Genomic DNA, 27,068 nt, shown 5'->3' on the forward strand with positions numbered 1-27,068 from the left:
CATCTTTTATGCTGTAATCTTTGAAACCTTTTGAAAAATCATAAATCTATCTATATAAATGTATATGCAAATAAATTCTATTTGAGGCTCCCCATTGAGGATTGCCAGTATTCTCATAAAATATTGATAACTTGCTATTTTGCGTATAAAGAAAACTCGAGTGCTTAAGTCCATCCCTTTTATGTGAAAATAGTTCATTTGAGTCAAATGAAGTTCTCAAATTCCTGTCAGCAATTTTTTGAGGTGAAAACCTGTTTTTTCAGCTAAGGAAATGAGTGGTTAATTCCTTTTATGTAAGGACCAAAATTCCTGTTTTGGAGTAGCTGTAGTACTTTGTGCTTTGTCCTTTGAGCTGTGCATTGCCTTCCCTAATCCCTGGATTCTTTGTGATTTTTGGGCAGTAGAAATGTGATCTTGACCGTGAGTTTTAGTCACAGGTGCTAGCTGCCCTGCTACTCTGCATTTCACAGAAGAGAGGAAGAATTTCCTTCTGCGGTTCAGCTAGGCATCTCCTTCTCTTGGATACCTCTGATAGACGAGTGAGAGAGGATTGGGAAGTTAATGCAGTGAATGAAAACATCCTGTTTGCTGGAAGGTACAAACCTCCCTTCTGTGATTGAGCAGGATGGAGAAAATCACACAACTGACAAGATACTGTCAAGTTTCACTGCACTGACAATGCAGTTTGATTCTTATTTTGTAAATGGTGCTTGAGTATATCTTTTAGTGAAATCAACTTTCTACTTTTGGAACTTTTTAATGACTTACTTAAATGACTATTCCTGGCAGTGAGTAGTTATTTCATTATTTTTCTTACTGTTGGATCTATCACATAGTTATTTTGTGAAAACTGTACTTGTAATCTAGATCATACAGATCAGAAAAGATTTACTAGTCATACTTCTCTTAAAATTAGAAAAAATTAAATGTGTTTTTTTTTCTGTCTTTCATGGCAGTAGAAAAAAGTGCCAAGAGGTAATGACTGAAAATCTTGCAATTGCATATTACTTAAAGCTAACAACAACAACAAAATTACAAGCAATCAACTAGAGTACTTCCTGTAATCAAGATAAACAAGTTAGGTAATTTCCTCACTGTTTCTTACTTCTTTTTGATATTTGAGACTGTTTTCTCCCATTTGTGAAACACTGAGATTTTTGGATAAATCCTGAAAGCATTTTGTCATCTGTGACAGATAGATATTTCTCACTCATTAGGATATAGGTTTCAGCAGTTTTCATTTCATGACAATGTCTGTATCAATTTTATTTTTTATTGTATGCTTACCTTGATTTGCCTTCTGTTAGGTGGGAGGAAACAAAAGAGGAGGATAACAGAAAATGTATTAATCTTTTTGTCTTTTATGCTTTTCTGTTCAGGATCCCTTGCCTGTATTTTTAATTACTTAGTCCCATCTAAAGTTGCTTCATACGTTTTTGCAAGTTTAGTTTCTATCATATTTAAGGCTCATCTACTTAAAAAGATTTTTAAAAGCATATTTTGAAAGAATGATCTCAAAATAAGGCTTGAACCACAGAAAATACAGTTAAAGACTAATGCCCTGCATGGTAATTGTCTAATTTATTAATGGACATATTTCTGTGGTGTGTAAGGACCAAGGAATAATGAAAAGCGTCATTTCATTTAAATTCAGTGCCCCCATCAATAAAGTGAAATGCATGTTTGCCCTCTTGCCTGATACTTGGTAATTGAAAGGGCCTTCACAGACTATTTTAATGTGATAATAATTTGGTCTTAGTAGAGAGAATTAATAAGAAATGCTCTGTTAACTATAAAAAAGGAAAATAAATGTAAAGGCTAGGTTTGACATTTTGTGAAATATTTTCAGTGAGTAAATTTAACCTGTACATCACTGACTTATCCTATTTTTTAATTTACTTATGTATTGCAGACAGTAAATTCACTTTACGTAATCTTACGACACGTTCAGGGGTTATTTATTTCTAACAATGGGGTCTGATACACAATCAGAAGCTACAAAAGCAAACTTAGTTCTATTTTGATCAATAAATTTACATGAAAATTTTCACCCAGACTGCTTAACTTACAGTGGAAGGTTACATAACTATTGATATCAACTCCTGCTAAACTGAACCAATCATGTTTTGGAAATGCATTGTCTATTTGAACAAAAAGTTGCAGTGACTTTCTGTCCTTTTTCATTTCCCTATGTTGTCTGGAGTTCTTAATTGCTTTTCTTTTACACATCTGTCTTAATTTTAAATTGTCCAGTATAACTAACCTAACAGCTTTTACCAGTAGGTTTTAGTGTGTCTTACTTTGTGGTTCCACTTAGATTATGCCTGTGTTTTCTGTCTTTGTGAAATATCGAGACTCTTAAAATCCTACAGGTATTTATCTTCTTAAGATCCGTATGCAACAGAAACTGTTCTTGTTCTTGTTTTATAGCTGCAAGGTGAAGAAATGAAGAGGTTAGGAAATGTGGCTGTGGACTCTCAAAATTTGATAACAGAGCAGGGACATCCAGCATGCCTCTCAGTTCTTAGGCTGCTATGGAAATCTGCCAGACAGTTTTTCAGTTATTTGGAAATACTGTTTTACATCAATGAAAGTGTTACATTATAACATTTCCATTAATGTGCAGAAATTTTTAATCTTTGAAATGAATCTTTTTCTTCTTCAGATTTCAGATAATGTAGGAGTCTGCTGTTTCATATTCTTGAGTGAGAACCATACCCAAGAACCGTTGATTTGACAGACTGGAGAACTATTTGTGGAATCATGGGTGGAACACTATATTTTACTAGTCTAGTTTCTCTTGTCTCTCGGGTCAAGGTTTTAGAATTAATTCCTCTACTGCAGCAATTTTTGTCAGTCAAAGCAATGATGTGAAAAGGGAATTCTATAAGAGTAACCTGTACCAGAAATATGAAGGTCACGGCATGTGAAATCTGTGAGGATTACTGAAGGTTTGCACAAATGCAGCAGGGAAGCTGCAAGAAGAGGAAAAAAGATTTTCTGGTGGTCAGCACAGAAAGGAAGGCTCTAGTTGTAAGGAAGGACTGGCAAGGTGCTTCTTAGAAATCCTTGGGAATGCAGAAAACAGAGTATAACATCTCAGTCTTAAACTAATAAGAAAACCTTTGTATTCTATTTTTGACTTAGTTTTCTTAATCTTCCAAATTTGCAGACAACAAATTTATATGGCTAATGAATATTTTATGAGAGCAAAATGCTGGGTTATCTCATCAGCCATGTTTTCCACAGATCATTCTGGTTCTTTTATTCAGTGAAAGGAATAATGTTTGTCTGGGTATCAATAATTAATCCTTTGAAACAAGTCGAACCATAACTGCAGTATGATAACTGACGTCAGTGTAACCTAATATGCAAAGAAATGCTGTTAAGAGGCCAGTTTAGAGGTACCTCTTACCTCACATTTAGTTAGTTTAGCCTTTGCTTTCTCTTTTTTTACAAGTCTGACTTACAGGAGGTTTGGAAGTCTCCATAAAGCTGTTAATTTCTCACATTGCCATTTGTTTTCCTTATTAATATTCCAGTGAAAACTTGTGTTTCCTAAACTGCACGAGAACAGGTGAACAGCTGCAGGGTGGTTTTTTTGTTTTGTTTGTTTTTAGCACTGGATGAACTGGTACTTAGTAACTGTTAAGATGGAGACAATGGATGGTAACTTTATCTGACAGAAGGTGCCTGCCGTGGCAGTAGGGACCTGAAGTCTTAACATTCACTGTACATTGCCCAGCCTCAGAGAATGCAGCATAATATTATGGTTTTAAATAAATTTAAGACCCCCATTTGGAGATGTGAAAGTGGTGAGTGAATGTATTGAAGGACATGAAATTAAAATATTGATAGATGTCTAATCATTTTAAACAGTGTTTTAGACATTTGCCCAAGAGAAAGGAGAAATAGTCTCATATGCAAAATTATTCCTCTTCACATAGCACCTCTTGGTGGCTTTGGGGAAACAGGTGAATGAAAAGGAAAGAAATGTAAGTCAGATTCCTTATTTGTAAGAATGGCCATTATCATAGTGTTATTGTTGTGATATAAAGTATTTCATAAAGTGCTAGGCTCCAGGAATGCAATGCTGTTAATTGAAGGACAGTTAATAGAGATAAAATTGCTATTTGCTGGCATCATTATCTAAAGCAGCCCTTTCCTAACTGCTCCAAATGAGGTTTTCTTATTGTATTATTACTGCATACTTTAAACTGGGAGCAGCTGCCATTCTGACAGGCCCTTTCTCATCTCATGTTATCTAGGGTGGAAGTCAAAGGCCAATACTGCGTTTGCCTCGTTGGTGTTACTGTTTTTAACCATCTCCTTGGACTGAGCATACTGCTTTCTCTTGAGTGATGTGGGCATGACTCAATGCTCTGTATTTTATTACAGGTGATACTTAATGATTTTTGTGTGATATTCAGCTAGTTACATGTTAGAGAAATCACATTACCAAATTCTTTTTTTTTTTTTTTTTTGTTTCATCACACTTTAATCCAGGTGTTTTCCCTCACATTGACTTCCTGTTTCATATGTTTTTAACATATTTTAACAAGATAGCTAGTTTTTTCAGCACCACGCATCAGAGATTTCTTTCCAGGTTATGTTCATGTTGTCCTGTGTTTTTTAGGGCTTTTAAAAAGACAGATTATTCTTAGGTGATGTTTTAAGGTTTCATAATAATTTTCTGATTTTATTTTGTGTTGTCCTGAGTTGGATGAGGTGTCTTTGCAGTGGTTTTACATTTGTATAGGTATTTTAGAGGTTAAATAGAACAGGCAGGACTATGTTTCAAAAACTGTTAACTGTTTTTGAGTGAATTTTGCCTTTTTGAGTTGTTCTTCCTTAAGGTGACTATCTTCAAGAATCCCAGAACTTGTGTAATCTAAATCCAGATTTATTGCTGAAAACAGAAGAAAAACCATTGAAGTTTCTGGTCCAGGTCTGTGTCAAACCATTGGTAGAACACTGAGTACTGATTCCTGTATGCACCTCCTCATCCTGCTAGTTTCCATTTAGTCATAAAGTTCAGGAAATATATATTTCACAATCTGCTGCTTCTCACTTCATCTACCTGCATGTTCCTGCCATCAAGTAATGAAAATAATGAAAACTGGTAAAAAGGGTGGGTAAAGATCTCTTACTTGTAATATTGAACTTGTAAATAATTAAGCAACTAATGTCACTGTCAGGTTATTATTTTAAGCACCTTTTTCAGGTGGTGTTGGTTACTCAGTGCTTTGGGATGAGGAAATAGCAATGAAACAGGACCATACACTTAATAACAGGACTGGATGTTTTGTTCAGTATGAAAAAAAGCAGCCTTTAAACCTCCTTTAGTGATCACTGCACAATTGCATAATGACTTGGGGATAAACTTTTCCTAATACTCAACTGCCAATTAAGTAAGATAAAAGTTAGCCATGTAGATGAAAAATATAAAATATCCCAACTGAATACAAATATTACATAACAGCTACTAATCTGCATGTTAATTATAGCTGCAATAATGGCAGGAGCTAGGCTGATCATGAGAGTCTGTTCCAAATCATACTTGGCAGGGGATGATTGTTTTACTTAAACTTTAATTAAGAAATAATATGGGTGGGAGATTTTAATAGAGGTGAAATAAGTAGCATAAATACAGAAGCATAGCCATTCAAATGTATTAAAGACTTGAATACCTTTAGAGAATCAAATACTGAATAGGTTTGTCATGTTTTACTGCTCTATTCTATTGGCAACCAAAAGTCAGTGCAGCACAAGAACTGTAGGTTATGAAAACCTTTTCAAAATATAAAAGCTACCTTTCTCCTTCAATTAAGTAAATTGCCTACTATTTCATTGAGTGTTATGAAATTTTAAATTATTTTTATAACCTATGAGCAATCACATCTATTGACAAAAAGATTGGGGGTAAGGAACAATACACAATAAAAGAATTTTCTAACCTTAATGCTAGTTCAATAAAATCAACTTTTTTATTCAGCTTTTTGTTTAGTGTTCTGTAGTTCTGTGGCAAGGTCTGTAGTTTTGAGTGTTTTTAGCAAGGTGTGCATCTGTGCACTTTTAAACAAGGGTTGCTGGGTGAAAAGATCAAAAAAGACTGTGGCTTCATCCTGACTCTGCCAGTGACTTCTCTAGTGACTGACTTAGGTACCTAATCACCACCTCACTTTCTTATCTGAGAAGAAGAGATAATTATACCTCCTTTGCTATGAAAACCACATTAATTCATTCAGTATAAACTTGTACAGAGTGTGGAAGCTTGCTGTGCAATGCAGTGGAGGACCATGGAGCAAAATCTGGTGTGAAGCCTTCAGTTCTGAAAGATGAGCTCTAGCAGCTACAAAAGACAGAGAAGTTGGTGGGAAGAGGGGAAGAAATGGCATGTGTGGTGTTCCAAGCAGTCTGGAGCTGTCAGGGCCGTGGGGCTGCCATGGGCCAGTGCCCTGCCCAGTGCCCTGCTGGGGTGCTGGGACAAGCCCTGGCCTGGAGCCTTCTTGGGCCAGGCTGGGACAGCAGCCTGTGGCTTGGGCAGGGGGAACTGGCTGTGGCCTCGCCAGGGCTGGAAAGTACAGGGCTGTGGGAGCCCTGGATGGGGCTGAAATGGTGTCCTGGGCCACAGAGGGCATCTGAGTCAGGGGAGATCCTGGGGACAGCAGCTAGGACCAGTCAGGCCTTGGAGATAGGTCTAGGTTGCCTAAGCTTCAATATTGTTTGGAGTATAGATCCTAGTTTTCTCTTTGCTGGTTTATAATCGAAACCTCGATGGTGGTGAAGGCATTTCCTTGGGTCTGATCTCTGTGGCTTTGGGTCCCAGGTGGCTCCAGGCAAGCGTTCCGTGTCGTACATCGCTGTCCTCTGCAGCAAGCCCATCCTGTAGCTTGTGCTCCGTGCGTGTGCGGCACAGGATTCGTCTCTCAACGCCGAGTGCAGAACATCTGATTCACTGTGTCCAAATTTGTCTGTGAATGAGGTCCAGCTATGCAAATACAAAGTAATTTTAAACTTCTGTTGCGTTATTTGCTTGGGAAATGTACTGAATTGCTGTTGTAACTCTGAATAATTTGTTATTATCGATATAGTAACATCACACTTTGCTGTAATCGCTAGTAAGAACATGGAGCCTGCTTTCTGGGAGGGAAACTAACAGAGGAAAAACAGTCTGATTAGCTAATTAAGTTGCAATGTTGAGCTTCTCTGAAAACAGCCGTTGGTCTCCATATTACATTTTTAGCATTGTTTTACTGTTCTTTGCTGACAGATTCAGTGGCATTGCTTTATTAGTTCAGGAAGTGCCTGTACCCTTGTGTCCAGCTGTGTCCTCAAGGCCGTCTCACAGCTATGGGTTTTGCCATCACAGGATATACTTATGCTGTAGTAATTAGCACATAACCACCATTTATACAGCATCTTTGCTTGTATAAAAGATATCCCAAAGGGGATTAATGGCAATTGATTTCCTGCTTACTGGCCTACAGACAAGTAATCTATAAACAAGATCCTTCAAACTGTTGGTCTGTGCAGAGTGCTTGGAACACTAATGCAGATCTAGTGCTCAGGACTTGCTTCAGCACTGTATTTTGCTGCCTGTCCTATTTTTGTTTAGCATAACTTGTCAAGTATTCAGGAAGCCATTAGTATTATGCTGTCACCGAAGGCATGCTCATGGCACAGTGATGCTTTGCATGCAGTATGATTTAAACTCTGTACAATCCACGCTGGCTTTTCCTGTCGTTTCCCTTGATGTTTGTGCAGCACCCATGACTGTAGCACATCGCAGGCAGTCGCAGAGCACGGCATCCTTGCTGCAGCATCCACGAGAGACTGATATGAATTCCAGTGCATGTTACTCATCAGTGAGCTTGGTGCTGCTGAGGCTCCTCTAATTTCTAGCTCTTCTTTCTGTGAGAGCCACTTACTGACAGAATAATTCCTGTGATATATTAAACACCTTCACTGAAACACAGGTTCACTGATAGCGTGGCAGCTCCCTGCAGATTCTTTATGATGGATTTTGTTCCCCTCACACTTGATAATTGCTGTCTTGTAACATCATGCTTCTCAGTGAAGGTTTACTCAGATTATTAATTCTACTGATAGGAAATTAAAATTGTACATAAATTATGTTCACACGTAGTATGCATTATTTTGAACTGATACATGGAAAGGTCTTTCGGTGTAGGTCTGAAAAATCCATTTGGATGTAACTCTGTAATTGCATAGAGAGCTGTTTTCAATTAGGTTGCTTGTAACAAAGTAATATATTGTATATTTAGTGCTAAGTATGTATTTTGAAGATGTAATGTCAAGGAGAGTATTATTATCTAGTTAGTCTGGTACCTTATTGAATATTTCTATTTCTCTTATTTCTAAAGATGTGGCCAAATAGGTTCTTAATTTCACCTAGCATGGATCCAGAAAGATTTTCTGGTTTTCATTACTATTTTTGGCCCCACCTGTATACTGACTTTCACTGTCAAATTGCTAAACATTAGCTAATCCAGATACTTACTTTGCAGGAGGCCCAGAAGATCAATGGTGGTGGAGATACACAGGCAGATGGAGCCTGCAAACCAACAGATGAAAAAGAGGAAAATGTGGCAGCAGAAGTGGGATGGATGACGTCTGTGAAGGATTGGGCAGGAGTCATGATATCTGCCCAGACATTAACTGGCAGAGTACTTGTAAGTTTTCTGTGATTTTCTTTGTTTTTATTTTAAAGAATGTTTTTAGGAAGCACTGTGTCCCAGCACTAGTGGAGGATTTTTGATTGGTTTGTTGCATCAGCACTGAGTCAGTCCCAGTTTTCTCTGCAAAATAGCAGACTAATTCCCACTGCAAGAGAGAGGCAGAGACAGCAAGTAAGAAAAAATGACTGCCAGTCCACTCCCCAGCATATTTCACTGCTCTGCCCCATGGCTTTGCACTACAAACAGTGAATTTATTAATTTCATATTAGGTGTTAAAACTATAGACCTATTTTATCTGAAAGTAAAATTGTGCTTGAAAGAATGGAAGCAAGCTTGGAAATTAAGCCCAGTGTTACAAATGTAGAGAGTGGTCAGAACTGTAAAGCAAAGAGAAGATTGAAATGGCTGTGCAGTGAGATTTGTGATATATTCAATAGACTAATAATGATTTTATATTCCCTTCATATTTTTCTTTAGTAGTGTAAAAATCCTTCAAACCTGTGAACAGTTAAATATCAGATGGAGACTGATGATAATGTGTGGTTTAAAGGGAGGATGGAAGAGAGTTATAGTTGAGCTTCAGTTCAGCATGGTCACCTGAAGGCTGCTGTGGAACTGCTGCCTGGGTTTGTTTGGGAAGTGAAGGAGACAAGTTAGTGCAGTGTGGAGCACGCATCAGTGTAAAGTGGAAGCTTATTTGTATTTTCTGGTCGTGGGAAAAGCTCCCATCATTATTCTAACCTGGACAAGTATTTTCATTAAATCTTAGTGGAATGTCAGGTGTTGTTTGTGGAATCTAAAAGGGCTACTTTTTGGAGCTCTCACTTCTGGGTTCTGTCACCATAGCTTTGACATGTCTGATCTTGCTTTTATTTCTTCCCTGGTAACCTTACAAAACAGCTTTCTAATTTATCATATCAGTTTGTCCAGGTGCTTTGTGAATATTGAAACAAATATTTAAATAGTGGGTGCTCCCATAATTACCTCTTTAATTTTTAAACTTTATGGCTATTGAGAGGTCAAGAAAATAACAGCCAACAGTATGGACAATACAAGACAACATATGTGTTTAAAGGTTATAGCTTTGTAATGTGCAGTACACAATTGGACATTTACATTGGCATTGGACCATTTGTACAATTCTCTAGTGAAATCAAATGGTTCTCTTCATACAACTGATGCAGACTTGAAGGCCTTAGGCAACATTGTAGCCATAGAGCTACTTGAAAACTTTAAAGTCAGAAAATACTTTTTTTCCCAAGATAATTTACAAAATCTTGCATTGCAGTGCTGGAAAGTAAGGGATGTAACTTGTTATTTGTGGTCTGGGTCATTGGAGACAATTAATGAAATTATTTTATCCAATCAGAGACAAACACTGCAGTTGTTGATGGAGATGACTCTCCTCCACACTAGTTTTCTTAAAAATGTTTAATTACTTGGTAGTTGTGAAGGAAGGAAGGGTTCTGTTCCTGAAATGAATGTTGAAAAAACCCAGCCATATTTGTCATCTCCTCTCCTGCTGTTTCATTCCTTAGGTGAAAAATTACATTTAAAGAATAAACAAGGAGGAGAAATTAGAACCTTCTTGTTGTTGGAAGCATCATGAGAAACAAGAATGGGAGATTTTAAATAATTAAACTATTGAATTTTCAAAGCATTTCACTGTCACTTGCTTATCAATATGTCAGCTGAGTGTTTTCTAGCCTGTGATTCATGTCTATAAGAGATGCAAAAGTGACATGTGCATGGGGTTGTACTAATATTGAATTGTTTCCATAGTTTATGTGAATATAGTAAAGTACTGAAATAGAAATAGACATCCTTACTGCTTTAGTAGCTAAATTCTATTCCTGACATTTCATAAGTGGCTTAGGCACAAAGAAATATTCACACAACCCAGTTTCATCTGAAGGGCAGGCTTTGGAGGAAGAGATTTGTGTAAGCAGATGCAGAATGTGCTTCAGTTAGAAACTGGTTTTGTATTTTGAAGTAGTGCAGCTGGCTAAGCATGGTGCCTACTGTTGTGTGGCCAGAGCATCCTTTCTTCCTCATATTTTATATTTGAGAAGCACAACTAAAAATACAGTGTTCTTGGTGCCACAACCTTTGAACATGTGATTTTGCTCTTAAACAATGTAGATGGGAATTTGATGTATGATTTACAAATGTGTCCACGTTAAATTGCATAAGGACAGGATTTAAGAACACGCTAATTGAACCCATGCAGTTCTGTCTGCATTTGATGTTGAGTGTTTATAAACATAAATATGTTTATAAATATAAATAACAGTAAAAGGTAAAAGTTTACATAAAATCTGCTCCGGGAAATGCTGATTTACTTAGAAGTGCTGTAAAATGCTATCGATGATGGAACTATCAGATTTCTGAGGTTTCTCAAAGAAGAATCAGACACATTCATAATTAATCTCAAGATGCAGGAAATTAAACATGTTTATGAACTGATTTTGCTTCCTGAATTATATCATTTGAGTAAGAAGAAAAAGATTTTCTTAATTAGATGGAGTGCTTAATATACAGAATGAAGTCATATGTATATTGTTGAATTTTACCCAGTTCAGTCTATGGAAATCTGTAGACCCTTGACTGGACTTCTGAGAAACTATTAAAAAATGGTAGAGGGCCTCACTACTCATTTGGGGAAAACCAGTGGATCCTAAATAATATAGGTATTTATGGTAAATTTTCCTGGGAAATATTAGGTATTTTTAATGCTTTTTGGTTTTGTTTACTTGTGTGTTTTGGTTTTTTTTCCATATTTTTCACAGCTAGATTTCTTGCTGCTTTTTATTTAATTTTAAATTTTTTTTCCTGAATGAGAAGACTCAATTTTTTTTTGTGTTGAGGGGGAAAAATCCCCACAACCTCTTGTGATAAGTAATAGTTTTCTAGCTATTAAAAGTGAAATTTAATAGTACAGAAATTGTGGGGTTTCTCCCTGTTTCCAAAGACAATGGCTGTTGTCTCATTGCTTTAATGAGAATAGGAGCTCAAAGGATGATTTGGTATTTGACAGACAAGAAATTGGAGAAGCAGGTGTGGTTGGTGTACATATACATTTTTTGGCAGTGTTCTTGACAGTATCAGCTATTTCACTAGATTTTCAAAGCAGAAGGAGAAACCTTCAGCAAACATGAGTATGCAACATCTCAGAATTCAAATATGAAGTTTAATACATTTTCTCAATGATAAGCAAAGTTCTCATCAATTTCTTTCATTTTATTTCATTTTGGACCCCTCTCATCCTGGAAATGTCCTGTAACCAATCTCCTTGTGAAATTAACATAGATTTTTTTTTTTCTGAGCATGTGTGATGTTTTTAGGATGCAGTTAATCTGAATAGGACTTAATTTAGAATAAAATATATTAATTGGCTAGAGAAAAGGAATTGAATGCATGCTTCAGTGATTTATTCTTTCATACTCATAATAGTCCAAGTCTTTTACAAGTCCAAATATGGCATTAGTTTGGCAGAGTGAAGCACATGCATTCTTTGATAAAATAATTTGCTTTGCTATGACATTGCAATTTTTCTTAGATAGTTATGCAAGGTTTGGTGGGACTCACAGAATACCCTAGTCAGACAAAAGCAAATAGTGCCATATCTTCCCTTTAGCTGTGGTCTAGGTTTCTGAACTTTGAGGAGAAAAGGGAAAGTCTTTCTCAGCTTCTAGATCTGACTGTGCACAGGCAGGAATCACAAGATGTTCCATGCCCGGAGTTGTACGGTGTGGTTTTGTTGGTGGCCCACCCCTCTCTTTTTTTTCCCTCCTCTTTTTTAATGTTTTTGTTTTGTTTGCTGCTGCTTTTTTTTTTTTATTTTTTAGTTCTTGGAGATGGAAAGAATTACGTATGTATTTTAGATTATATACTACTACATTTGTAAAAACGTTCCCTTTTTCTCATTGTGGTCAACACGTAAGAGAAATGACATGAGGATTGAAGAGCAGAGTCTTCCCTAGCTGGGGCATTTGTAAAAAGGCAGTGCCCAAACTGCTGAGAATGCTCCTTGCAGTGTGTCAGTGTAACTGCACAGATCTGATCATTGCAGATGTTCAGAGATTATAAACTGCTTGTCAGTGTTTGGTACTCACCTGCCACCTGTTCATGGGGAATGGTTTAGATTCTGCTCATCTCTATTGAGAAATGAACCTTGTCTGTTTAGTTATTTTTAATCTTTCATAGGCCTTGGTGGCGCATAAATGAATCCATGAGATGAGTTCTAGATTGCCTTAATCTGTGACAATGGTGGGGGCTATTTCCAGGGTTTCCATAGGAATGGGAACAATGTTCTCCATGTAAGTTCATGAGATAATGATAATGGAATAGAGTAGGAAGTGTTGAGTAAGTCTTCTTCGTTTCTATGGTAACTGCAGCTAGTTTAGGTTCCAGTTATGCATTTTCTGAATATTTATTTATTATTGTCAGTAGCAAGGGGTTTTTTTGCAGGCTTTTTTGTTCTAGATTGAAGGGTGGGCTTCTGCCCAGAGTCTTGTGAGAAAGTTCTTCTATTGCACATAGGTCTTTAAAACTGCATTATCAACTTGTGCACGTAGGTGCTACATTGATATGCAGGAGTTCTGTTTGTCGCTGTACTTTGTATTTTTGGGAAACTGCTGTAATTTCAGTGGATCTTGTACTTAAAGGAAAGGTGCATACTGCATGGTGATTCTTGGGGTGTCCTGTGCAGGACCAGGAGTTGGACAGAATGATCCTTATGCATCCCTTCAATTCAGCATATTCTATGATTAACATATGCTAATCTTAAAATTTTATTTTCTCTGAGGTTTTTCATGAGTTATATGGCTAATGAAACTTAAACTGTCTTTTTTCTCCTCAATTTTACCAGGTTTAAGTACTGCTATGTGAAGAATGGATAAGGTTAGCATAAGGTACATATGCTGGTAAAATCAAATCAAGAAAAGAATAAACAGTACATTTAATTAGGACATGATGTGAAATATACTCAGACCTGGACTTAAAACATTGCATTTGAATTCTTAGCTCAGAAAGGTGGAAAAATAGAAAATTAGTGTATACATAACACATGCAATTTATCTTAATTAAAATTCCTTATTTTTTATAGGCCTGCTTTTTGTAAGCCTGATCTCACTGTAGCCTAGTCTACCTTATTTTCAGTCAGATTATAGCTGCTGCTATGGAAGTTACCCATTTAAAAGTTATCTTCAAACTTAGGGCTGTGTTGCAGTGACTTTTGTGACCTCTAGATAGTTGACCATGTTTGTAGAATCCATTCTAATAGCATTTAAAAGCATGAGGCTTTTCCTACAGTGGGAATAAATATCTTCTGCTAACATTTTTTGCAAATACCACTTCCTTTCTTGTCTAAATTAAGGTATGCATGGCATTCTATCATTAAACAAAGAAAAGCAAACACAGTTTTAAAATAATGTGTTGATGTTTTGAATGGTGTGATTATTTGGAGAAAGCCAAGAACGTGGTTGCTCTTCAGATGGCAAACCTGATTTAGGTAAACTTAGGTTCTACAGCTCTTAATGGGTGAAAAATTGTAAGACTGTCACTATTGATAACCTATATTGCTGTAGATGCATGTCAAACATAAGTAAAGGCAAGTCTTTGCTACTTTTTTCTTGCATGAATCTAGAATGACAGTGTGTGAATACAGAAATGTGCCTTGTGGTAATGCTGTGCTGGTCCTCATGATTAGTGTGTGGTACAGGGGAAATTTACCTTCCACCTATGGGCCACTGACAATAGCCAGGGATTGAACAAAAGATGCAAACACAATTCTGCATATTTACAAAGCTCACTGGAGGAGACAGATGGCTTCCCCTAAGGCATTTGTGCTGTTCCCATGTGGAGGGCTGCTCTGATGATGCAGTTGATAATATTGGGGTTTTTATAGGATTTTTTTTTTTCTCTTTGCACTTAGTGTATTTGAAAAAGTTGTTCTTGTAATCAAAACACTGATGTGATAATGAATATTTTTGAAGAAAATTCTGTCTATATTTTTTTATACAGCTCTACCATCAATCATTTTTTCTGAGGCATGGGGTAAATGGAACAAACTGCTAAGCTTGTGGTAAAAAGAAAAATCTCCATTTTGACGATCAGCAAAATTTTGTCATAAAATATTGTCTATCAAAATCAGTTTCCTTTTCCTTCTTGCATACTTTTTTTTTTTTCATTTTTGAAACTGTTTTTAGGTGTTTTTTGAATATTCACAGGTTTCTTGAGGAATGTTCTCAGCATATCTCTCCTGGTGTCAGTAGTTTTATGTGGCTCCTAAAATTTGCATTGCTTTGGCACAGGAGATTCCTCTCTCCTTTAATTAATGCTTTGTTTTAGCTTCAAATGCTGCAGCAGAGACAACTTCAAAGCTTACTACTAAAGCTGCAGAAAGTCCCACTTTTCCTGTGAAGTCTGATGTCTGTATTGGTAAGATTTGGAAGGCTTGGTTCAATTGAAGTAGTAGAAACTTTATATTTGCCTTTCTGGAAAGGGAGCAGGTAATCTAATGGTAGAAACTAGGATGGAGAACTTGTCCATTAGAAGTAAAACTCACGGAATAGTAACTGCCTGTTCCAAATGTTTCAGCTAGAAGCTGGAGGCTCTCAGAACCTTCCATAAATGCACAGCAAAATGCCATGAGTTTAAGGGAGAAACTTCCTTCTCTGCTTGAACGATCCTGCTCCTCCTTCCTAGTTAGAGTCCTCATCCTGCAGACACTTCCCTCCATCTTGGGATAAAGCTAGGAGAACATGTTTTGAGTAGGGAATATGGGGAAAAAAAGGGATAGAGACAGAACTTTTCAGAAGTTTGAAACAGTCCTGGTGGCTCTTTGAGTCCTGTGGAGACTGCTTCTGTTCATCAGAGCTATCTAGGATAGTTGGGTGAAAAGGCAATTTCTGCAATGTAATGCCATGCCTTCTTAGGACCTATAGAATTGCTAACTGTGACTGTGAAGAGGGGGGCACAAAACTGACTTAATTTAGGCAGGCTAAATACAGAATGGGAAAGGATAGAGAATCTGATTCTTTCTCTATTTCTGGTCCAAACTTAATGAAATAAAAATTTCAAACACAGTGTACCTGTTACTGCTTTGGATGGGGATACCACTTGGGAACTAAAAGTGAAATGTGGAACCCAATCCTGCCTTGTGTAGACTGCATGCAACCTAAGCCATCCAGTTCTGTCTGATGCCCACAGTCCCCTCATTGAAAAACATGTAACTCCTACAGACTGTTAAAAAAATCAGTTTGTGCCTGTCAGGGGTAAAATCTTGTAAAAATTACTTCAGTAGAGATGAGTAGATTTTAGTGAGCCATCTGATTGTTGTGATGTACAAAATGTGATCCTGTCATGAGCCTGCTGTAGAATACTAAGCTCTTGGTTCTTGTCAGCCATTATATTTAATCCTATAACATGTATTCTGAAGGTGTTGAATGTCCCTTTAGAAAGTATAGCTGTGTATCTTGGTAACAAGTATGAGTATATTGTCAGCAGTTTAGTAACAATGCAAACTGTAATATTCCTGTCAGCTGTTTAATTTTATATTTTTCCTTATTTTTTTAATCTATTCATAATCTGTTCATTATGACAAGGGAGAAAGTCTTGTGAGTTTGGATACTTTGTTTTGGATTTTAAAATTGAGCCAACTCAGATGCTGTAAGGTTGAGTTCAGCTTTAGAGTGGCATTGGGGCAGCTGGCACTTGATCTGTGTGGGCTGAGAGTGTCATTGGACTGTCTGCACAGTGTTCCATGCTGCCATTTCTTTTCCATGCTACAGTTTAGCTCCCATGCATATGTAAACAGAAGCTGCACCAGTTAGTTCTATTGTTTCAGCTAAATCAGGGTTCTACATTGTGCTTTAAGAAATTCAGCAGGATATTTCTTGAGAATTACAGTAGTTTATTCAGATTTATTTTTTTAAGGCTGCAGGTTTGTGGTTTTTGTTCTCAACCATGTCCAGAGCAAATTTTGTCATTGATGCTTATGTCTGATTTTCTTCAATGTGATCAAGCTGCACACTGCCAGACAAGTTTTGAAAACTGTTATGTGCTATACTTAGAGGGTTTTATAAGAATATCAAAAATAATGTAGATGTGAATCCAGAGTTTTTTTCCCTATTACAAAACAGCATAAATCAGCATGTCATGCTAAGAGAAAAGTATTGCAGAAACCCATAGGTATTTTTATATCAATCTGTAAAAAATGGTAATACTTTCCCTATAGATTACATTTTCTTTTTTCCCTGTTTTTCCCTCATGGAAAATATTACAAAGTTATTTTGGATTGGTTGGTGGTTTTCAATTTGCTGTTGCATATGGCTGTGAAAAGTAACTAAGAAAATCAAGTCACCAGATGTTAGGTTTACAGATGCTGTTTAGTATTTTTAAGTACAATAGATAATTTTAAGTGTCTCTAGGGTGGAAAAGGTTGACAGCCACTGGCTTAAAGCTTTTGCAGGAGTTAGTTGGGTAGAAAACTCTTCCCTCATTCAAGTATCATCTAGAGGATTCACAATATGGTGTGGTCCATAACAGAAACTTTAAATTTCCTGAGCATTTTTTGTCACTCTTCGAACATAATGGGAACAGTGTGAATTTGGTAGCTGCAGCATGTGACTGCTGAAGTGTGACATGTTTTCTCTTCTCAGATATGACAGTAACTTGCATGACTTTGAACATGCAACTAAACTTTGTATTGCTCTTTGTTTCTGTGAAATAAAGGATTCAGATTAATTACCCATGCTTGTAAAAAGCATTCAAATCAGCTTTTAAAAAGAAGTGAAATCAGAATTTTTTTTTTCCTCTCCCAATACACATTTTCTGGTCCAAAATACATTTATGTCCTATATAGTTAAATCAATCTAGTAATATGAAATGCATATGTCTGCTTTATATAAATTTTATATACCTATACATGAGCAATTTTTGCTTCCATAGTATGCATTTGGAGGTTGTATACTCACGTATCAATTTTTTTTTTTTTTACTATACAGGCTCTTTTCCTTAGTGTTTTTGTTCCACACTTCTGCTTTTTTAATAATCTATTTTGGGTCTGATAGGTGCAGATGTATAAACAATCTGATTTTTTCCTTGCCATTCAGTCCATTAGACTTACTGTGTATTCTCTTTTGGAAAAAGCCTTGGGCATCAACACCAGTTGCTTGTAGCCTCTTTATAGCTGATGGCTCTTGATATGAAAGACAAGTTTTTTGATGATGCAGTTCCATTGCATATCCAAAACCACTGTTTTGTTTCTACAAATGAAAAGCTTGTCTGTGTGAGATGTTTTATTTTACTTAGAGAATGCATCTTGTACTGTAAAAAAAAAAAAAAAGTAAAGTCTGGTTTTATAAAAATGAAATTATATAACTAGTTGAATTATCATGAGTTAATTCAGTGATATGGAATTACAAGAGTAAGCATATGATGAACCCTGAAAACTTTTAGTTTGCCACAAAGTAAGCACTGGATTTGAGAGAGGCTTGAGTCTTGTCTTATCTCCTGTAGCTAAGAATACTGATATCAGATCCTTGCACTTGTAATGAAATCTCCACTTGTCTTGTTGATTATTCAAGAACTAGGAATACATGAAAAAGCTTGGAAAATCTTCATTTTTGTTACACTTTCACAATTAGCATGCTATTTGAAAACAGCTCTATCATCTGCTATTAAGTCTCATTTACAGGTACAGTGATGAGTATGTGTGAATCCTCTTTCCCATTTTGTTTCAAATATGTTAATATTGCAACAGCTTCTGACTTGGCATGAGCATTGGTATTTTAGTGTTATTTAGGTGTTTATATAAGAAGGCCCATTGTTTTTGTCAGTAACACAGAAAGCATTGGAGAAACAGGTTTAAGTTTGGTTTGGTGCACTTGGGTTTGGTTTTTTTTTGCTTGTTTGTTTTGTTATTAAGTGTTCTCTGCATTAAATTAGGCATCACCATTTGATGTGATTGGATTCAAATTTCAAGACTCCCAACCTTTTGTCAGCAGATCATGGCAGCATAAGCTGTTGAGGAATATTATGTGTAGTTGCCAGTAAAATACTCTACAGAGAGAATTTTGCTAGGCATTGCAAAGGCCTGTGTTAACATGATGGAAATGCAGGTGGCTGGAACTAATGACACCATATTTCTCTATATTTTTTGCATTGTTCTTAATCAATAATTCAACCAGTTCAATTGATACTAAGCTAAGGCATGCTCTTTTGTTCTTTTTGATGTGATAGCACCTGATACAACTTGAATACAGTAAGATGCACTACTAATGACCTACTGGTTCATCATATCATTTATTGCAAATGAGGAAATTAATGGCTTTTGTTATCAGTTCAGCAGGTTTATTTTTAAACACTAAAAGTGTTCGGTCCTTCTTTAATCTTGCCCATCTTTTCTCTTTGTATTGAATGTGTCAGACTGTACCAGATTGGGAGGTATCTATGGCTTTTTCAAGGATTCTGCTTCAAATCAGGGATTATTAGTCTGAAATGCAGTATGGTCTCTCATGCTCTACCCTTAAGTTGAAACAAACAATAAAAAGTGTGTTTTCAGAAACTGTGCCTTGCTCTCATCTCTCAGGTTAAAAGACACCAGGGCACCTTTGCTTCTCACACTTCCAGAGAGCTGTGTACATACCTGTTATTTCCTAGCATAATACATTTTCTGCAGTTTTATTCTTGTGATGTTACAAGGTCCTTTTATTTCTCTAACAGAATATGTCATTATGTCCAAGAATTTTGGTTTAGACGTTAAAGGAATACAGTAAGTGTTTCCTGCACTCATTTTCTGGTCTTTTATGCTAGATTAGTTTGGCATGAGAGATGTGAAAAGGTGGCCTTTTGTTATAAAAATGAATAACTGACTATAAAGAATTTAGCTTCCTGGGCAACAGTCATTAAATATTAATGCATATAATTAGTAGTTCTACCTCTTGTACTAGTTGCAAATATTATTGACTATTTGTTTGGGCTGTGTGTGGATGTTTTCTACTTTTTAGACTGGAGAAAAGGTAAGCCAGTTGAATTTTCAAGTCTCCATGTAGAAAAGGTTGACAGCAGTATGTCTGCTGTGATAAGCAGTTACACTTTCAAGAACTGTAAAAACAAACTACATGCCTTTATTTGCTAGCAGCACCAAAAATATCTAAAAAGCATAGATTAGCTGACAGAAGTGTCGACAAGTGTGTTATTTGAGTTACCTTCCTCTGCGTGCTGGTTTGCTTCAAAAATACGTAGTGTGATTCTTTGTGAAAATGCTAAAAAAGAGTTCAGAGGAAAATCTAAGGAACTGTAAGACTAAAAGCATATTGGAACACAAAGTTGAATTCATTTCTAGCTTCTGGGTCGAGTTTTGGTCTTGTACTTAACTGTGTAATTTAATTCAAGTTAGCTTAGTCAATCCATATTTACTCAGCTTGAACTGAGGAAAGATGTAGATGGCTATATTCAAGTATGAAAATAACACATGGAAGAGCATGTTCCTGTCAGAGAGCCAAATGAAACTTTATCGGAATTGCAGACACCTGTCTTCCTACAAGAAATTGAAAGACAATACATGTGCAGGCCTGTTGGTAATGTAAAGATCATTATGGATTTTTTTTCCCTAAAGGAAGATGACTAGGCTTTAGAATTAAAACAAAGCAGAAAAACTCTCCAGCCACAATCCTCTAGGGAGTTTCTAGGCTCAAGGTCAGATGCTGTTGAATAGAAATGAAATTCTGTCCAAACTCCTTCTGTCAAGCCTTTCCCTTGGCAGGACCAGATATGAACATAATATTTAATGGTAGTGACAGTTAAAGTTTGAGCAAAAATTTGGCAGAAGCAGGTTCTTATGAATTTGGGGACTTTCTGGTTTTTTTATGGTTCTCTATAGCACTTGCAGTTTTCTAGACATTTTTTCAGTGTTGGGATTCTGTTCCTTACTTGCAGTCTGAGTCTGTGAGCTTCAAGATAGAAAACCGATGCTGGAAATTTTAGTCAAAATTTCAGACTTGTCAGTGAGGTCTTTTCTCATGTGTTTGACTAGAGAATTACATTTTTCCCTCCCCCTTGAGGGAAGCCTTGCCATTTTTTCTTGGTAAAATTCTATGAAATTCATGAACCATTTTTTCCTCCTATTTTTCTAGTAAGAGAGTGTGAACCAGTAAGTTTCAGCAAAATACAATTTCTGATAGAGTCATCTAGTAGTGCCCTTCCTGCTGAACTGAAGATCTGCTAAGTTTACACCCCTGCTTTCTCAGAATTGCATCCATGTGATGGTTGTTCCCAAGGACACAAGTATCTCTACATGTTGTACTTCAGTAATTATATTCTCAAAAGACAGCCAAGGAAACACAAACTCCTGAGTGTGTGTATCTTCTGCTGATTCCAGTGGGAGCAGGGATTAGCCATAATATTAACTTACTTAAACTGTGTGTTTAGATTTTAAAGTATAGGGATTAGATTTGGTTAGTGGCTTTGTTAGTCTTTTTGAAACAGTACTGGCTCATTTGCACTACAGTGGCAAAGACACCTGCTCTAAATGCAGAATTGCATAACTTGATTTCTTTTGTGAGTATGTCTTAAGGACTTTCTCTTTACTGCCATACTGATTTCCTTTAATGTGGCATAGATAAATCAATGTTTGATAATAAATAAACAGAGGTGAATTTTATTCTTGCAATTTAAATGACAGATTTAGATATGTTGACAGAATCAGTGTTCTGTGACAACTGTTACAAAAGCCAGGTTTTGTATTAAATCATGTGTACTTTTCTACACTGCATGACATTATCTATTGGTCTATAGATGAGATTTTTCTGTAAAATATTTTAATGCAGCCAGTAGAGACCTTCATGCTGCTGAATAATAAAGCAAGGTCAAGGGAAGTTATAATGCAAAGCTTAATGCTTGAGTTTTTTTTCTTTCATCTTAATATTTTATTTTTATAGTTGAAGAAAAACATGTTTTTAATGTGGCCATTGCAGCAATAATGTCTCATAGTATTTCACTGAATAGAGACAGCAGTTAGATGTAAAAAGCCTTTATTGCATTGGAGGCACATTTCAGCTTAGTTTATGGTAGTTGGAAAAGGAAAGGGAAAATTATAAGGGTTTTTTTGTCCTACTGTACTAGAGCCCCCCTATATTTAGCCAGGTTAACCCAGTCTTGTGGAAAAGGTAATACTTTTTATACTGAAAGCATTATATTAGTGTCAACATTTTCCTTTAAAATCAATAGAACTGCTAATGTTTTAATTAACATCATAAATTGCAAAGCATTTCTTTGAGAAGTACTTTGAAATAGTTACATGAAAAGACTATCAATCCAATGTTAATATTATGAAATATCTTGACAACATAATGATTTCAATTAACTGTGGTTGGAAACTTAACTTGTACTCATGTAAAAAGCCCGAAAAGAGAAGTTGCTTAACAAAAATTCTGGCAGATGTGTAGCAATACTCATCTGAGTTATGTGGATACAAGACATAACCTGGAAACTGCTGCTTGGTTGAGCCAGAAACCTTTGGCCTTCCCCAGTAACAGTTTATGTAGTTATAGGCTAGCATCTATGGAACACAGTTCCAATCCATTTTATTTTGTTCAGTTGGATGATGGGCACAGGCCACTGAGCCTCCACTTGAGAATCACTGACATCCTTTTTTTGAATTAATTTTTTTTTTTTTTTAAATTTTTTTTTCTTGTTTGAGTTCCTCTATCCCCTGGTACAGTACTTAAGATTGTGCTGGGTAAAATGTTTGTCCTTACAGATGTCCTGCCACAGGTGCAGTTGTTTTGAAAAAAGTTGTCTTTCCAGGAAAGTCTGTAAGAGCAAATCAGTTATCTAGTACCAATTTTTTTAACCTGTAAGATATTCTGAGGTGTGACTCATTCGTTATAAGAATGTTTCATTACTTAACTTGTGAATACTAGCAGGGAAAAAGTGATCAATTTCTCTTACTTCTTTCTGTTTTCACATGAACACTCAGGTTGGGTTTTCATTTGAAGGAGTGTACCATGTTCAACAGTAGCAATAAAGTCCTTTTTCTTTTCCCTGAAAGACAGAGATAGTGTCAGAACCACAATGTACAGGCTGAAATTCCATATGAAGCAGAAATATCTACCACGTGAAGAAAGAAGGTAAAAAAACCAAGAATAAAGGTTTTCAATAGATTTATGGGGGAAGAACTAAATTTTACTTCTCATTTGTGCTTGGAATATAAACACTAACCTTATTATTTATGTTTTTATATGTATTTATTTATTCTATGGCTGCTCATTTTTCATATCAGTCTTACCTAAAAAACGTTGAATGAGTTTGCTAATATAACAGAAAGCTGTATTAGTAGCTCTTACTGCCCTGTGGGCAAAAAGAGGTCCATAAAAGAAACCTCGTCTAGGCTTAGGAAACAAATGCATAAAAAATGTAGCATTTTAATCATGTTTCCTAAATCAGAGCTCGGCTTTCCTAAGCACTGCAGAGATGCAAGAACATGAGCGAGTGCTTTTCTAGAGAGCTTTCAGTTTGATTAAGATGGAAAGAGGATATGAGAGCCTAACTCAAATTCTGTAATGAATGTTGACCCAGGGTATTAATAGCCAAAATCAGGACTGGATGTTGATTCATTCTGCCTGATTTTAAAGAGTTTATTTGGTCATTTTTATGATCTTACACTACACCAGTTACAGAAACTCATGACTGCAGTTAGTTGTTTAAGTGGCAAGACTATTTAGCCAAGTTACCCTGTTTGGAAGAGATATCCCATTCTTTTGTGATTCTGGCTGTTTGTCTTGTAGTAATAAGGAAAAAGGATTTATGTCTTCCTTTTATTTTGGAGAAGAACAAGCACTGAGAAATAATAGCTGTTTTGCACCTTTCCAGCCTTTCAAGGCAGAAGGAGAACTTGGGCATATTTAGCTTTGGCTTACTTTGCATCTCAGACGGGTTCTTTATGATTGTCTTTGCATGAAGGTGACTGGGATGAAGGGAAATCCCCTAGGATGTACTGTGCAGACAGGTTACTATAGAGGGTTTTTCCCCTGGCCCTTTCAGATGAGGTAACCTGCTTTCAAATAGTATTACCTTTAAATAGCATGCCTGGCCAGTTCTGTCAGATTGTATTAGGAAACTCTCGTTTTACCTCTGTTTAGAAAAGAAGAGTAATATTATTACATAACAGTTGAAGTAGTTTCTGTTGCATGAGTGTGGGGGGAAAAAAAAAACCCCAATATGGTTAGCAAAAGATATTGCTAATCTTACTATGCATAATTTCTTAAGCTTTGAAGTATAAAAAAAGACATGTATCCTAAAATGTTATTTTTAAAAAGCCCACCAAAAAACCCAAACCAAAATGAACACAAAAAGCAGCCCCAAAACCTTGAACACCAAACCAAAAAATTTTGGAATATGAACCAGTACAGAAATCACTATGAATGTAGATTCCTTAACTTTCTCTATCATCCTCTTGAATACTTTAGGAAGAAACTTCAAGTGAACTTCATGATGCTTGTAAATAATGTAGTAGTTAAGTAAGAGTTTTAAGCAGTAATCATTGTAACCATGAAGTGTAGAAATTCCAAGATTACCTGTCAGGTTTTCAGCCCTACCATTGCACAATTAGTTTTGTGCTGTGTTGTGAAAAGCCTACCACAGGATGGAGAGAGGCTCTGTACAGTGAGTGTGTCCTGATGGAAGGATTGGATTCTTATAATGCTTGCTTTGCAGTTTTCTTGGGTGTGTTCCCCTACTTTTTTATTACTGTTATATAAAATTTCCCTTTTTAAATCTTTCTATACATTGTTTTTTTACCAGAATATATTTTAATGCTGAACTAAATATAATGGAAGTGGTAGTAGCTGTCACCTTCTGTATTGTATTTATGTGGGTTTGGAGACTGTGGGTTTGACTCTGCACTTGCCTAGAATTCCAGAACACAAAACTTCAGTTTCTGGATTGGACCTTGCAATCTAGTTTTAATATGAAAACAATGTTCTTTTGTAGTGTTCTTCATCACCTGCAAAATGTTTTACTCAATTGCAATGCCACTTCACTAGAAAGGCTTGCTGCAAGGTGTATTTTGAAGGAGATTGAAAGCAATGTCATTTGACTTCTGCTGACTACTTAAAAGGAAAACTGAATCAAGGGTAATGCAGGGATGGTTCTTCTCTTGACTTGGTAAAGAAAGAGACTTAATGCCAACTAGTTCCATTGTTGTTTAGCTGAGATGCTGGGATTAAAGATAATAACAGAAATATTAGTGGTCTTGTCCACCTGTTGAATCATGGACCTACTTCAGTAAGAAGTTTAAATGTTCTCTGAAAACAAGTTTTAACTATGAACTCTACGTCTCAACTGAGTTACTGAGTAGCTTCTTATATTTTTCCATATATAAAATTTCATATGTATTTGTTTAGTCATCTCTGAATAAGAGTAATGGTGAAGCACTGGCACAGGTTGCTCAGAGAAGTTGAGGATATTCCATCCCTGGAGATGTTCAAGGCCAGGCTGGATGGGTCTGGTGAAACATGTCCCTGCAAATGGCAGGGAAATTTGAACTTGATGATCTTTAAGGATCCTTCCAACTCAAGCCATTCCATGGAATATTTATCACAACAGCACGTGATACCTGAGAGCTGCAGCTATTACATAATCATTCTCTTGGAAGGAATTCTGGCCTTCTGGAAAAGAGTTTTATGATAATTAAATTTCTTTGATCACGTTCTTATTTCTACAGAACAAGCCTTTTTAATGATACTATCATTAAACAAAGGTATCCAGTTCTGCAGTGTAATGGTTAGCATTGGAGCTCTGGTATTCAGATGTTTAATTCTTCCTTTGTCCCTTGACAGGGTTTTGTCCTCATTCATGTTTCCAATTTGCTGACATTTAACACAGGAGAATTTTGTGAGGGTTTTTTTCCTTCGCAGATCAAGACTCAAGATGAACAGCTGCTAAGTGATGGTTTTCAGCATAAAAAGGCATTGTAATGTCTCTTATACTTTTTGACACCCTGTGTTCAGATGGTACTCCAGATTAAATATTAATATTGGATACAGTTAAAATAGTACCACATGTAAAACAAGACAAACCAATTTTCACAAGGTAGAGATTTTTTGGGGCACTTAATTCCCTCATTTGCCTCTTTGATTTTAGACATATGGATGGCAATAATAGCATCACTCTGGCCTGTCATACCTGCCTGTATGCTCCAAACTGATTAGACACTGTCTTATCTACTCATCCAGACGATCAAACATGTGTACTTCTTTAGTGAGATAATTCTGTAATTTAATAGCTTGGAGCACAATCTGTAATCCTCAGACTCTGAATTTTATCTGCTGGCTAAGGAACTTATATATTACCTATACCTTGTTGCTAAGCAGATTCAGGGGTTTTACATTTTTTTATCTTTAAATTTTTTCTGTCATGTTTAATACTGACATTGTGATTGCATCCCAAGTGGACCGTGTGCAAAAATATCCTAAAAGTCTTCAAGTTTTTGCAACTTTCTGAAATGCAGGTCACTTTCAATTTGTTTGCTTTTAATGCTAATCAGGAATGGAAAACACAATGTGACAGTATAAGCTTTTAATTTAAAAAAATTTTCTATGGACTTCTAATTCTGCCAGTGTTTTTGGAAAAAAAAATCTTATAAAGAAACCACTATCCTTGGACAACTTAATGAGACAAAACAAAGATGCAAGGAAAAGTATAACCAGCCACACAATTTGTATTGGATTTATACAAAAGTCCTACTAAATGCATTTTGGCTGCAGTCTGTTTAGCCTTGTTTATAGCTTTAATGCTTACGTCCAATCCTTTCCTTTCCACAAAATATTGTGAATTATAATAAATGGAAATAAATCTTAATTGTGTATATCCCTGAATCCAAGGAATTGATGTTGATTTAACTTACTTGACATTTAGTTTAATTTAATTATGGGAAGTCTCTGTTGGTAACTAGCAGAGAGTGTACATGGTTGCCTCATTATCTTGCTGTGGTAGTGTGTGGCTGTTGTGTTTGCTCATTGTCTTGATGTTTGTTTACTCAGAGCCCTCAGGGAAAACCATATTAAAAAATTTTGTGATCATTTTTCCAGAAATAAAAACAAAAAAAATCTTAGTGTTTTCCAGTTTTCAAAACTGACAAAAGCCAGTGAAATTTAGCTAATTAATAGCATGAATTCAACACAACTGGAATATATTGGTTTGGGTTTGGAAACCCCACCATAGCAAGGATTTCTAGAAATAATATCCAGCTTGAAGGTTGATGTTTTCATGTAGTATCTAAACCAGCATTAGAACTTTTTTTTGGCGGTCACTGAATCACAGTGCTTTAGTGTTCCATGGGGAAGCTGCAGCAGTGTGCAG

At 36.2% G+C, this 27,068-nt stretch overlaps 1 protein-coding gene across 16 annotated transcripts in view; it reads left to right on the forward strand.

The window, feature by feature from the left end:
• Positions 1-27,068, forward strand: part of KCNMA1 (potassium calcium-activated channel subfamily M alpha 1) — a 420,823-nt gene that overhangs the window by 118,579 nt on the left and 275,176 nt on the right. For all 16 annotated transcript variants that reach the window (XM_059851299.1, XM_059851302.1, XM_059851301.1 and 13 more), the window contains one exon: positions 8,532-8,696. In XM_059851299.1, the coding sequence (XP_059707282.1) occupies positions 8,532-8,696 (165 nt within the window). The remainder of the gene's footprint in view (positions 1-8,531; positions 8,697-27,068) is intronic.

The sequence above is a fragment of the Haemorhous mexicanus genome, chromosome 7 (assembly GCF_027477595.1).
Source record: "Haemorhous mexicanus isolate bHaeMex1 chromosome 7, bHaeMex1.pri, whole genome shotgun sequence".
NCBI lineage: Eukaryota > Metazoa > Chordata > Aves > Passeriformes > Fringillidae > Haemorhous > Haemorhous mexicanus.